General features: G+C 43.0%; 1 protein-coding gene across 2 annotated transcripts in view; it reads right to left on the bottom strand.

Moving 5' to 3' along the window:
* Positions 1 to 14,968, bottom strand: part of CCDC3 (coiled-coil domain containing 3) — a 129,248-nt gene that overhangs the window by 85,892 nt on the left and 28,388 nt on the right. Inside the window, exons 1-2 of one of the 2 annotated variants that reach the window (XM_012456010.3) lie at positions 3,451 to 3,824; positions 612 to 786 (exon numbers count right to left, since the gene is read on the bottom strand). In XM_012456010.3, the coding sequence (XP_012311433.1) occupies positions 612 to 786; positions 3,451 to 3,824 (549 nt within the window). Of the gene's footprint in view, positions 1 to 611; positions 787 to 3,450; positions 3,825 to 14,968 lie in introns of those variants that run through there. The other variant, XM_064368432.1, reaches the window with a different exon arrangement.

Below are 14,968 nucleotides of genomic sequence, written 5' to 3'. Positions count from 1 at the left end.
TATTGTCCCTGTTCTGCAGAATAGGAAACTGAGGCTCAGTCTTCATTCCCTCTTGTTCTCATACTTTGGGAAGAACTCCTTATTAAACAGTAAAGCTTCACGGATCCAAAGTTTCTGAGTGGTGTTTTTTGACAGCTGGGAGGTGAGGGATAGTAGGAGAGAGAGAGGGGATAGGATAATACTCTTTGGTCTGGGCTTTTGGAAGAGTTTTTTTTTTTTTTTTTTTTTTTTTTTTGAGACGAAGTCTCGCACTATTGCCCAGGCTGGAGTGCAGTGGCACAATCTCTGCTTGCTGCAACCTCTGCCTCCTGGGTTCAAGTGATTCTCCTGCCTCAGCCTCCCAAGTAGCTGGGATTACAGGCACCCACCATCATACCTGGCTAACTTTTTGTATTTTTAGTAGAAGCAGGGTTTCACTATGTTGGCCAGGCTGGTCTTGAACTCCTGACCTTGAGATCTGCCCGCTTCAGCCTCCCAAAGTGCTGGGATTACTGGCATGAGCCACCGTGCCTGGCCTGGAAGAGTATTCTTGACTCCTTTGATCATAAAATTCACAGAAGATGTTGCTATGCTATTGTTTTGCTGTGGTGCAAGATTTAGCCAATTCTTACCCTATTGTCTTCCTGGATTTCCCAGTCACTGGAGAAAGTCGCCAGCTGCTGTCCTTGGGAACAGTTTGAAAACTGGAAAAGGCTAGAAAACATCCTTCTGTTCTCTTGAGTGTCTGGGAAGATGGCATCTTGGAAATTGACTCCGTGAGGCAAGAGGTTATAATTTTCATCCATCCTAATGGAAAGGAGGGGGGAAAAAAAGGCAGACATGTAGACTAGACAGTCAAGGGTGTACCAGCTTCAATCAACAGTCAGAGACAACGGTGGCAAGCTTGCCAATTTCACATCAATGTCTGGCATGGCTCTCATTAGAGAAGTTACTACAGTTACTACTTCTAATTGTTTGTCTCACACTACATGAGCCTATCCTTCAAGTATCCAAAAGGTAAGTTTGAGCAAAGTATGGGGACAAGTATGTGTATGGTGCCTGTTTGTCTGTTTCTCTTCCAAGTCTTCCTTCTCATTGAGTATTCCTTATTTCCTGGTGAAAGGAAAGCCAGCTGTAATGACCTAGGTTTAAGGTCTATCACTGGTATTTATCTTCTATATAACATGAAACAAATATCTTAACTCCTCTAAGCCTCAGTATTCTAATCTGCATAAAGAATATAGTGCTGGCCCGGTGCGGTGGCTCACACCTGTAATCCCAGCACTTTGGAAGGCCGAGGCGGGTGGATCACCTGAGGTCAGGAGTTCAAGATCAGCCTGGCCAATATGGTGAAAGCCCTGTCTCTACTAAAAATAAAAAAGTTAGCTGGGTGTGGTGGCAGGTGTCTGTAATCCCAGCTACTCGGGAGACTGAGGCAGGAGAATCATTTGAACCCAGGAGGTGGAGGTTACAGTGAGCCAAGATCACATCATTGCATTCCAGCCTGGGAGATAATAGCAAGACTCCGTCCCGTTAAAAAAAATAAATAAAAAAAGAATATAATAGTGCCTACTTTCTTGGTGATGTCATAAGGATGGCATCAAAAATGTAAATAAATGAAGCACTTAGCGCAAAGTAAATGCAGTACACATTAGTGAACGTATTTACCGGGCCTGGCATAAATCAATTAGAATGATTCTTAAAGAAGTCAAGAAGAGATGAAAGTTACACTCCAGTCTAAAAACAAAAAGAATACGTAGGGCTCACCAGCGAGACTCAACGGCCACCCTCGCCCCTGATACTGACCAGAGGCCCCGTCTCATCTCAGTGGGTCCCAGAATAACAGAGGAGGAATGATGTGTATGCAGTTGTTAACAGTCCAAGGCAAGACAGCCCTGTGAAATGAAAACGTCAGACTACTGTCTTTGTATTTCTGCCCTAACTTGTGTAAACATGGTAGAGCAAAAAAGATGAGAATTGGCTGAGCACCATGGAACCATTGGACACACTGTGTTTCATGATAAAAATTTCTTTAAAAAGCCTGCTCAAGTACTTGGGCTCTTTTTTCTTTGGAGAACAAAGTTCTGGTTTTGAACAGTTTTATAGATGGGTTCTCAGAATTTTTCCTAATTAAAAACATGAAACCCTAAGTTTCTCCGTATCGAGAAGGGCACTCTCAGTCCTTGCTGGCTTTATTTAGAAACGATACTCTGGAAATTAAAAAAAAAAAAAAAAAAAAAAAAAGTCAATCTAGCTGAACCACTCAAGCCAACACAAAGCAAGACATGTTTTTTAAACTTAGGTATTCTGGCTTCAATATGGAAAACACGTGTTGCCATGCACTTACAAACACCACTTTGTAGAACCATTTTCTTACTCAGAGAAATGCGAGCTAAAAGTGAATCTGCAGACCCAGGTCAGCCCCGTTCCAAATATCCTTAGTGCTACTTCACAGACTGGGAAAACTGCAACTACTACCGACCTCCACAACGGTGGATTAATTCACTCACCCTCTTGATATATAGGTTAGATTCCATTTTGATGCTTTCCTCAGTTGTTTTATATCCCTCTCCAAATTCAACTGAAGCCAACCAAAGAATTTAGGGTTCTACCTGGAGCTCTCTATTCAAATTTCAGAAAAATTCAGTAGTCAATGAGAATTGACTGAATTCTTAAGCAGATGCATTCCATCTTGACCACAGGCCAACGCTGATGGAACTTCAGAAGATTCCAGTGGTCTAGAATCAAGAGGACCTCCTGCCTGGTTCACCTCTCCACTCCGCAAAGCGCTGTGACCCAGGATTTTACCCGCAGCAGAATCCCCTACCCCCCAATAAACCTTTGCTATTTCATCTAACCTGGCAGCTGATATGAGATAATGAAGCGACGCTGGACTGCATTCCACACCATTCACCTCTTGGCATTTGAGCGGGGAGAGGGCAGACAGCTGGTCAACCGCTACCCTGCACCAGGTGCTCTGAATGAGTTACGTTTCCCGCTCAACCAGCCCTGCTTCTCACTTTACACAGGTGAGGCTATGGAAGTTCTTGAGAAGGTGAAAGAAATGTACTCAGAATCACGATTAGAAAGGGCAGAGCCAAAATGCCAGCTGCAGACCGATTCAGAGATTGTTTTTCTCACCGTCCCAATCTACTCCCTCTGAGGCCAATTTAAAAACCCGAGTCACAGGGACTGCTGGAGCGCGCTTTGAGCTTTTGCCTGCAATGCTCTTTCTTTCGTGTACAAAGCACAGAAATCCTCCCTGTCTTTTAGACAGCCTTAAGCAGGGGTAGCCAGGGTGTCTGTAGAGACGTCACAGGAGTAAGAGAGAGCCAGGAAGCCAAGCGGGAGGCGCCCCAGGTGCATTCTCACTGGGCACCGACAGGCTGCCCCGGGGAGTTCCCGGCCTGGCTCCAGATAACGGCGACCTTGGGAGGTGGCGCAGAGAAGTGGCGGCGCCGCCGGGCTCACCTGAGGAAGAAGAAATAGGAGTAGTCCTGGACCACGGTGTGGGAGTGGCACGAGAAGTAGCCCAGGCCGGTGAGGTTGAGCCTGGAGCCGGCGGGCACCTCCAGCATGCTGCCCCACGCCTGGTCGCACAGCATCTCCACCTCGGCCGCGTAGAAGAGGCCCCCCTGGCCGGCGTGGTACTGCCAGGGCAGGTGGTTGTAGAGGCCGGGCGCCTCGGGGTGCAACGCCAGCACCCGCGCGTACACGATGGTCTCGGCCAGCTCGGCACGGCAGCCGTCGCTCAGGGGCCTCCACTCGGAGGGCAGCTGGCAGGCGCGCGCGGGCGCCGGGGGACCCGCCAAGCAGAGCGCGGCGAGCAGCAGCGGGCGCAGCATGCCGGGCCCTCCCGGGGCGCACGGGGAGGCGGCGGGGAGCCCGGGAAGCCCGCCGGCCTAGGAAGGACAGCCCTACGCCCTTGGCTGCTCGCACCGCTCCCGGGAGCTGAGCGAACCGCTGTCTCTGCCACGGAGCTCCGCGTGCCCGGCCCTGGCGCGCCACGCTTTAAAAGGGTCCAGCTGACTGGACGCGCCGGGCGCCCGCCTCCCGCCCTGCCCCCTGCGGCTGGGGCGTGGGCGGTGGAGGGGCGGGGAGTCGGGCGGTCCCGGCGCCGGCTGGGGCGGGGACGCCCGGGACCCAGCCCTGACTTGGGGACAGGGGTCCAGCCGTCTCCTGGCGCCCCACTATGGACGGGGTCCGAGCTTGCCAGTCGTAAAACCTGTTTGCAACCGCAAGGCATTCATAAAAGAATGACTTTTAATTTGGACGATTATTGCCTAAGTTTTGACATTTTCTCTGCATTTCAAAGTAAAAATACATAGAAACCAAATCTGACTTTATCTTCCCAGAGATTAGGAAATTCAGTGTGGGCTGAAAAACTTTTAGATCTCGTGCTCGCTCAGATTTGCTAATTATTTAATGAAGATCTTAGAAAAGCTTTGATAAAAGATTCCAAAAGCAATCACTTGGCCCTGATTTTCTTAAACCCAGATGGTTTACATAATCCCTACTTCCATTTTCTGAACACTGTACACCTGAGAAATACATGCAGCAGTAAATTCCAAACAGCTTTTCACATCCACGAGTGAATTTGAGGATACTCAAACTCCACAGTTCCATCTTTATCTCTAAAGGCAACAGGTTTTTCTGGTTTGATTTTTGGTTTTTGTTTTTTTCTTGAGACAAGGTCTCTTGTCTGTCACCCAGACTGGAGTACAGTGACTCGATCAGGACTCACTGCAGCCTCAACCTCCCCTGGGCTCAGGTGATAATAGGTCATCCTCCCAAGTAGCTGGAATATAGGCACACTACCACCGGGATAATTTTTTTGTTTTTAGTAGAGACAGGGAGGGTCTGGCTATGTTGCTCAGGCGGGTCTCAGGTTGGTTACCGGTGAGGCCTCTCTTCCTGCCTTACAGACAGCCACCTTCTGGCTGTGTCCTCACGTGGCTTTCACTCTTCGTGTGATGGAGAAAGAGTAAACTCTGGCATCTCTTCCTCTTCTAATAAGGTCACCAGTCCTATTGGGTTATCACCCCACCTTTATGTCCTCATTTAATTAGCTCCCTGAAGGCCCTAATTCCAAATACAGTCACATTTGGGAGTTAGCAATTCAACATATGAATTTGGAGGTGGGAGAGGACACAGGATTCAGTCTGTAAGAGCTATTTAGCAGGTGTTCTGCAGGTTTGATAGAGAAAGAGAGCAGGGATCCCAAATGGCTTATATTCCTGGCAGGCAGACTCAGAGCACACATTGCCAAGTTACAATAACAATTGCTAAACTGTATTCACTGTTGACCACGGGCCAAACACTGTTGTAAGGACTGCACATATGTCATCTTAATTAATTCTCCAAACAACATTGGAAGTAGATAGAACTATTGTCCTCATTTTACAGATAAGGAAACAGGCATAGAGAGGTTAATTGACACCAAAGATCACACAGCTGCAAAATGACCGAGCCAGGATTCAGCCCTTCCCCACCCCCACAATCAGACTCCGGAGTCCATGTACTTAACTAAAGCACTTAGAATAGGGCCAAATATAGGAAATGCTCTAAAGACACAGGTCGGCCCTTTAACCACGATGTACACAGAGCAAATGAAGAGCAAAACCTCAGCAGAATCACCAGCGCTGGCTCAAAGAGTGTGCAACTGACAACATTAATTTTGTATCACCCAGAATCCCTCCTCTATTTTAGTCCTATACTGTAACTTATGCAGATAAGATGCTAAGAAAGTTTTTCTTATTAATTGCATCTTCAAGTGCCTTGGAGACCTGGAAAAGATGTGTCTACCCCCACTGGCTGTAAAGCCCTGACTTTTCTTTCCACATCGATGAGCAAATAAATAAAATCAGCATACATGGCTGTTTTTTCTCTTCTTGTATAAACTTGAACTTCACAAAATCGAAACTCTTCCAGTACTACCCAGAATGTATATTGCAGAAGTGAGCACCTGCAAGAAATTGTCCTCATGGATTCAGCAGACACATCGGTCATGCTTTTCGCCTCTGTAAGACCTGGCAATGCCTCACTGATTATGTTTCTCTTCCTGACGGAGCCATTGCTGTGTGTACTGGGGAGCAGTTCCCCTCTAGGGACTAAGACCTCCAAACAAGCAGAGCTCAAGGTAGCCAGAAGGAGAAACAAACGTTCTGCGAGGGAATTATTGGGTTTCATAGTGACGTGAGCCACTTCCATCTCTTGATTCCAAGACCCTTATGTCCTGCCTGTGGGGTGGATGGACGTTCTATTTCAAAGCACACACAGTACACTTTAAGATGGACTCCATCATTTCAGTGTGGTGACTCCCAAATGACACTATAATTAAGTCTTCACTAAGCAGTTACACCTTTCAGAATCTGCCCAGTTGCTTCCAGGTGACAGGGCATGTGGTAAGACCAGTTAATTCTATGGCCTTGAGACTCTGCTGCACTTCACTGCTGAGAAAGAAGCAATGCTACGGGAATCATTGATTAGAAACGTCACCATGGAAATTCCACGATGGTGGATAAGGTGCCCAGTGAGTTCCATAGATGGTGCTCCTGGCAGAAGCATTATGGAAGGGAAGGCATATCCATGTCCAGAATGTGTCTATTTCAGTGAGGACAAATCTCTGACCGCCCTCCCCCACCCCAAGATGGAAAAGGTCCAGTGGAGTCAACCTGCCACGACACGGCTGACTAGCTCCCCAGGTGAATGGGGCCGTATCAGGGGATCCATGTTGGCCTCCATTGTTGACATATTAGGCTTTCAGCAGTAGCGTTAGCCAGGCTAGCCGTGGTAAGAGAAAGTCCACATTGTTGAGGCAATGAATAGCCTCTATTCCTACCACCATGGACACTCTGTTTATGGGCTCATTGAGTAGGAACTAGAGTGGCCAAGAATAGAGACTGACACCCACTAAGTACATGAATTTCCCACCTAACCGCTAAGAACTTCCCCTCCAGTGAATGCACTTGGGTCATCATTCACATGGAACATAAATATCTTCTGGTAACCATTATGAGATGTCCATTCGTTCACCTCTTCCCAAGATGTCCTTGTCACCAATTTTCTGATCCGATTTCTTTCAGGTCCCTAGCCATCCAAACCACTAGCAACTGCCCACGAATCAGTGTCCATTTGTGCTACCAGCCATCTCTCAGTCTAGACATGGCATACAATGAAATCTGCTGCTCAAAGTTCTATCAACTGGGAGCATTTTTCTTCACCAGTGTCCTTCAGGATCACCCCTGAGTGGAACTGAGTAATATCTGTGTGTAATGCAGAAAAATCTGCAAACCAGATGAAATAACCAGCCTTGTCATTTTATCCTCATTCAACTGGTCATAAGGAGTATCCCAAAGAGGCCATAAACCATATGAGTGGAAGGGGCAAAGTAACTTCAAAGGAATCTAAGCCACTTGCCCACGCAATGTGCTTGTGCCACCTGGATCTGCCCAATCCCAGTCTCTTGGATACCATTTCGATTTGATGATAAATTGCTGCTGTGCACACATGGCCTTATGTCTGGGAGGGCCAAACAACACTCAGTTCGTGATGAGAAGTTCATATCACATGATCACCCAGCATACCCCTGTTAGGCATTCAATCTCTACCAAGGCCTAATAGCAAGGTAGATGCTATTTTCCAAAAGACAAATAGCCATATTCAGAATAAGGCATAGATGTGCACTAAAATCCTAGAATTTGGTGCTGTAATTTTGCTTTTGGTGCTTGCCAATGACTCCATACCACATTCCTATTTGCCACAAATACTTTATCACTGGACCTTCTGGATAACAAGGCTCAAGTGATACAACGGCTTGTACACAGCCTGAACTTGCCACAGAGACTTCTCAGAACTTGTTCAACACCACTTGAAACTGGCAGCCTGACAGATAACTCTACAGATGAATCCAAAAGCACATTTAAATGTGGCATATGTTTCCTTCTAAATACAAAAAGGCTGAACACACATTTTTCCTCTTTTCCCACTGCAGATCATCCAAGGACCAGCAACTTTCCTTTCACCTTAGAGGAGTGACGACTGAGCTCCCAGAAACTTCATTGAGGTAGCAGGTTCCTGAATTTTTGTGGGGCCTATCTCCCACATTATATCTTACCAAGGCCTCTAAAGTATATGGTGTTTTGTGAATGTCAGATCCATTCTTCATAATGTCATCCATGAGGTCATCCAATGTGATGGTTTGTGGAATGTCAAGACAATCAAAATCTCTGCAGAATAAATGTGATAGAGAGCAGGAGGACTGACATAGCCTGAGGCAAAACTGAAAGTATACTGATAGCCCTCACAGGTAAATGCAAATGTTGCTGGCAATCCTTGCAGATCAGTGAGGAATAAAAGGCAGGTGAGTAGCTACAAAGTAAATGCTGGGAGACATATCAGTTTGCTCCAGGAAAGATACTACATCTAGGACAACGGCTAGAATTTGAACTACATCTAGGACACCGCCTCATTCAATTCAAGACCCATGTGACATTTGCACAGACCAGATGATGAGTTCAATGGAGATGTGATAACTATTACCACTTTTTTCTAGTCTTTGATGACAGCATCGATTTTTGCAATCCCCTCAAGGATGCAATATTGCTTCTGATTTATTCTCTTGGTAGAAATGAAAGTTCTAGGAGCTTCTGCTTAGCCCTTCCAACAATAAAAGCCATCACCCATGGGTCAGAGAGAAAATGTGAGTGTTTGTCAGTTGTCAACTCTGGTCCCTTTGGAGAAGTCTTAGAGGAGGATTTATGCATGTGGGAATGGTTCAGGGTCCTTCCGCAAGGGCACCTGGCTTACCTTTCAGTCAAAAGGCTCTGTGTCTATAAATTCACTTATGTCTAAAAGCTGGGTAAGGGGCTCCAGTTCCTGTTACACAGATCGGGCACTACACTAGTACACTGACCGTATATTTAGCTTCAAGAGACATCAGGATCAACTATGCACTGTTAAAGATCTCTGCCAATCAAACATTCTGATTACTAGGATGCCCCTCCTGACCTTTATGGGAGAGGTACTTACCTCGCCTTCGGCAGTTAAGTGCTGCCACTTGGCCCCTGCTACTTTAGAATTCCATCATTCCTTTGAAATCTGGGGACCCATTTCAACAGCATCATCCTGTACTACAGTCATAACTTTTCTAGAAAGAGGAGAAACCACGGAGATGTTCAAGGATGCAGCACTCCCTTCATTAATATAGTTCTTATTGTCGTCGTGAAGGAAATATTTCTCTGGGTCATCTTGTGGAATGTAGCTGGGAGGTGGCTGTACAGGTCACACATCAAGCATTCAGTTCAACCTTCCTAACTCCCTAAGCCTTTGGATTCCTGCCTCTACATTATTTCAAGGAAGCTCTGGCATCTCAACCTCATTGAATAGAGGCCACCATTGAATTCAGATTTTAGTCAACCAATCAACTAAGCTAACAGAGCCACCTCTAGAAATACATTTTTACTCTCAAATGCATCAAAACAAGAATTGTTGCGAAAACTAGTATTATATCCTGCCCACTTTGGTTCTGCCTGGAGTCTGCGACATACATTGGCAGTCTTGCAATTTCTTGAGTGTCTGGACTATTACCTGGATTATAGTGTGTACCTGCCTCCCTGGACATACTGAGCTTTGACCTTAGTTATACCACTGGTTGACCTTAATTATGGCCACAATTGCCTTATAAGAGATGCTTCGACAACAATGAAGCTACACCCTCTTAAAGATAGACCAAGTACTGTCACATATGTCCTTTCTTCCTAAAATAAATTTTTTAAATCTCAATAAAAAATACAGTGAAAAATATCTGAATTATGTAAAAAAATATTCTAAGTTAGTCATGAAAAATAAATGAGTGAGTTCTTCCTCTTTCTTCTTCTCTTCCTATCTCTTCCTGAAAAACTCAGCTCTAAAAGTCTAGCTGTGGCCATGGAAGTTAGGTCTCCAAGCTGGGGCAGGATAAGAGACGGAGGAGACATGCAAGATAAGAGGAGCTTCTCTATGGGGCTTCCCATGGCAGGTAAGAGCCACAAGGGGTGAGGAGGGCATCAGTGCAGAGGAGTGGCCATGATAGGATGTCAGAGCCCAAGAAGGGTAAAGGAGAGTCCCTGAATAGGAGGAGCCTGTCATGGGGTCTCAGGCTCCAAAACCCCATGACAGGAGGAGCCTGTCATGGGGTTAGCCATGTGGGAGGGCAACCTTTGCAGAGATTCAGTGTCCCGATAAAGACTGGTCTCCCAGGCATGCAGCCCAGCATGGGTTTCAGAAGCCAATAGGGGTAACATCCACAAGGATGTCAGTGCATGAGCAAGTACAAGGGACTTCCATGTGAAAAGGGCATGACCCAGTTGAGAGAATCAGAGCTTCGTTAGGGCGAGATGACTGTCCATACAGACCAGCATTGCAGGCCAGGGAGTCAGAGGCCAAGCAGGGGAATGAAGATGTCCGTGTTGGGGAGGGCAGCAGCGGTGCAGTGAACACCAGACTCCAAGTGTGATGTGGAAGGCATGGCATGAGCTACAGGATGGGGGTGGTGATGGGAGAATGGTTACGCACAAGAAGTTGATCAAATAAGCAAATATATGATGGAGGATGGAAACCAGTTTTCTCACTATCAAAAAAAAAGGGAGTTACATATATGGAAAGGAAGAAAACTAGAATGGATCCTGTGGTGTTGAAACATGAATTCATAGATTTTAATAATAGATATAGAAATCAATATAGTTGCACGTGAATTTGTGTGTGGATATACACTTTTGTCTGTCCCGCAAGTCTTTGAAATATATGTTATACGCTTACAAAAAGAGAATTATTGATAAAGCTCAGCAAGTTAGCAACAGAAGGGAACTTTCTCAACTGGATAAAAAGCATCTATGCAGTCTACTGCTAACATTACACTTAATATGAAAGACTGAGTGCTTTCCCCTAAGATCAGGAAAAAGACAAGGACATTCAGTCTCATCACGTGTACTCAACATAGTACTGGAGGTTCTAGACAGTACAATAATTCAATAAAATAAAAAGCATCAAGATTGGAAAAAAAAAAAAAGATGTAAACCTCTATTTACCCATGACATGATCATCTATCTAGAAAATGCAGGCCAGGTGCGGTGGCTCACGCCTGTAATCCCAGCACTTTGGAAGGCCGAGGTGGGTGGATCACAAGGTCAGGAGTTCAAGACCAGCCTGGCCAACATGGTGAAACCCTATCTCTACTAAAGATACAAAAATTAGCTGGATGTGGTGGCAGACACCTGTAGCCCCAGCTACTCGGGACTCCTGCTGAGGCAGGAGAATTGCTTGAACCTGGGAGGTGCAGGTTGTAGTGAGCCGAGATCATGCCACTGCATTCTAGCCTGGGTGACAGTGTGAGACTCTGTCTTAAAAAAAAAAAAAAAAAAAAAAAAAAAAATTCAAATGAATCTACAAAAAAGCTACCAGCACTCATAAGCAAGTTTAACAAGTGGAATGCAAGATTTACACACAAACAGCAATTATATTCTCTACACTAACAATTGGAAATTGACATTTAAAAAAATAATACCATTCACAATGGCATCAAAATATATGAAATACTTAGAAATAAATCTGATAAAATATGTAAAAGACTTATACATTGAGAAATATAAAACATTACTGAGAGAAACTGAATATTTTGAAAATGGAGATACATACTTTTTTTATAGGCTGGGAGACTCAATATTGTTAAGATGTTACTTCTAACTGAACTGATCTACAACTTAAATGCAAGCTCGATAAAAGTCCCAGTGAATCCTTTGATAAAAATTAATAAGCATATTCAAAATTCTATATGGAATGTAGAAAACTGAGAATAGCTAAAAACAACTTAGAACATAAAGACCAAAACCAGAAGGGTAACATTACCTGATTTCAAGACCTACTCTAAAGCTATAGTAAGCTATAAAGTGTGATTTGATGCAAACACAAATATCTATGTCAATGGAACAGAAAGAAATCCAGAAATAAACCTACATATATATGGAGAACTGATTATTTAAAAAGCTGCAGAGATAATTCATTGGAAATTTATTGGAAAAAGAATAAACTTTTGAACAAACGGTGCTAGAATAATTGAGGGAAAAATATTTCAGCCCATGCCTAGTACTGTACACAAAATTTAACTCAAAATATAAAATTTAAAACTATAAAACATCTAGGAGGAAACTTCTGCTAACTTGGGTCAGACAAAACTTAGACATAATCAAAACATCTCATGTCTAATAAGAGAATGAAATATCAAGCTATAGACTGGAAAAAAATATTTACAAAGCATGTATCTGATAAAGGATACATATTCAGAATACACGAACAACTCTCTAAACTCAATGATGATGCTGGGTGCTGTGGCTCACACCTGTAATCCCAACACTTTGAGAGGCTAAGGTGGGTGGATCACCTGAGGTCAGGAGTTCGAGACCAGCCTGGCCAACATGGCGAAACCCCATCTCTACTAAAAATACTAAAATTAGCATGCTGTGGTGGTGCGTGCCTGTAGTCCCAGCTACTCAGGAGGCTGAAACAAGAGAATCGCTTTAACCTGGGAGGTGGATGTTGCAGTGAGCTGAGATCACGCCACTGCACTCCAGCCTGGGTGGCAGAACAAGACTCAGTTTAAAAAAAAAAAAAAAACCACTCAATGATGAGAAAACAAACAACCCAATATAAAAAATGGGCAGAAGATTTAAAAAACACCTCATCAAAGAAGATAAGAATGGCAAGTAAGTACATGAAAAAGTGCTCAAAGTTATTAATCACTAGTGAAACTCAAAACCATTATGAGATACTCTTATATACCTACTAGAATAGTAAAAATTAAAGATAATGACCATACTAAGTGTTGTCAAGAACATGGAGAAACTGGAACTCTCATGCACTGCTCATGGAAATATAAATGGTAAAACCACTTTGGAAAACAACTTGACAGCTGTTTAAAAAGTTAAACATATGATTAGGCCATTCCACTCCTAGGTATATATTAGAGAAAATTAAACCATATCCCATACAAAGACTCATATATGAATGTCCATAGCAGCTTTCTGTGTAGTAGCCCAAAACTTGAAACAACCCAAATGTCCATCCACAGGTAGATGAATAAATCAACTGTGACCTGCAATTAAATAGTACTCATCAACAGAAAACAATAAACTATTACTATACTCCAAAACATGGATGAATCAGGTGATAAAACAGTGAAGCAACTGGACTTCCTCTACCAATTCACTTGGTCTCAGAAATTCTCATCTATAAAACTGTAACAAAGAAAGCATCCCAATAGGAAGAGAAGACGTCAAACTATCCCTATTTTCAGAAGACATGATTCTATATCTAGAAAACCTCATAGTCTCTGCTCAAAAACTTCTTGAGTCAATAAGCAACTTCTGCAAAGTTTTAAGGTACAAAATCAATGTACAAAAATCAGCAGCATTCCTATACACTAATAACACTCAAGCTGAGAGCCAAATCAGGAACACAGTCCCATGCAGAACTGCCACAAAAAGAACAATATCTAGGAGTACAGCTAACCAGGGAGGTGAAAGATCTCTACAATGAGAATTACAAAATGGCTGCTCAAAAAAATCAGAGATGATACAAATGAATCAAAAGACATTCCATGCTCATGAATGGAAAGAATCAATATCATTAAAATGGCCATAATGCCCAAAGAAATTTATACATTTACTGCTATTCCTATCAAACTACCAATGACATCCTTCACATAACTAGAAAAAAACTATTCTAAAATGTATATAGAACCAAAAAGAGCCCAAATAGCCAAGGCAATCCTAAGCAAAAACAACACAGCTGGAGGAATCACATTGCCCAACTTCAAACAGTACTATAAGGCTACAGTAATCAAAACAGCATGGTAGTGGTACAAAAACAGACACATACACCAATGTAACAGAATAGAGAGCCTAGAAATAAAGGCACACATCTACAACCATCTGATCTTTGACAAAACTGACAAAAATAAGCAATGGGTAAAGGACCCCCTATTCAATAAATGGTGCTGGGATAACTGGCTAGCTATTGCAGAAGATTGAAACTAGACTCCTTCCTTACACCATGTACAAAAATAACTCAAGATGGATAAAAGACCTAAATATAAAACCTAAAACTATAAAAACCCTGGATGATAACCTAGGAAATACCATTTTGGACATAGAAACTGGCAAAGATTTCATGAAGAAAATGCCAAAAGCAATTGCAGCGAAAGCAAAAATTGACAGATGAAACCTAATTAAACTAAAGAGCTTCTGCACAGCAAAAGAAAGTATCAACAGAGTAAACAGAAAACCTACAGAATGGGAGAAAATATTTGCAAACTATACATCTAAGAAAGGTCTACTATCTAGAATCTATAAGGAACTTTAAACCCACAAGCAAAAACAACCCCAGTAAAAAGTGGGCAAAGGAAATGAACAGATATTTTTCAAAAGAAGGCATACTTGCAGTCAATAAGCATATGAAAAAATGCTCCATGTCACTCATCATTAGAGAAATGCAAATCAAAGCCACAATGTTATACCATCTCACATGAGTCAAAATGGCTATTATTAAAAAGTCGAAATGTAACAGATGCTGGCCAGGTTGTAGAGAAAAGAGAATGAATGCTTATATGCTGCTGGTGGGAGGAGGGAGAGGTTCAGAAGAAAAAAAACCTGTTGAATACTATGCTTAGTACCCTGGTGACAAAATAATCTGTACCCCACATCACCAAGTTGCAAGTTTAACTGTATATCAAATCTGCAGATGTACCCCAAACTTAAAAATTGAAATATTCTAATAAAATGTCACAAAGAAAAACATTTTTTCTATTGCTGCTAAAAAAAATTAAAGAAAAACTTAAAATTTTTATATTCAAAATTCACAAAACTAAGTATAAAGGAGTATAAATAATTTCCAAATTTTTTGGTAAATTTATCACATTTATCCTTCAGAAGGTATTACAATTTTCAGAAGTATTAAA

Source organism: Aotus nancymaae, unplaced genomic scaffold, assembly GCF_030222135.1.
Source record: "Aotus nancymaae isolate 86718 unplaced genomic scaffold, 86718_ANA_hifiasm-v0.15.2.pri h1tg000077l, whole genome shotgun sequence".
Taxonomy (NCBI): Eukaryota; Metazoa; Chordata; class Mammalia; order Primates; family Aotidae; genus Aotus; species Aotus nancymaae.
The sequence above is the reverse complement of the archived record's forward strand: the minus strand, read 5'-3'. Positions and strand labels throughout refer to the sequence as shown.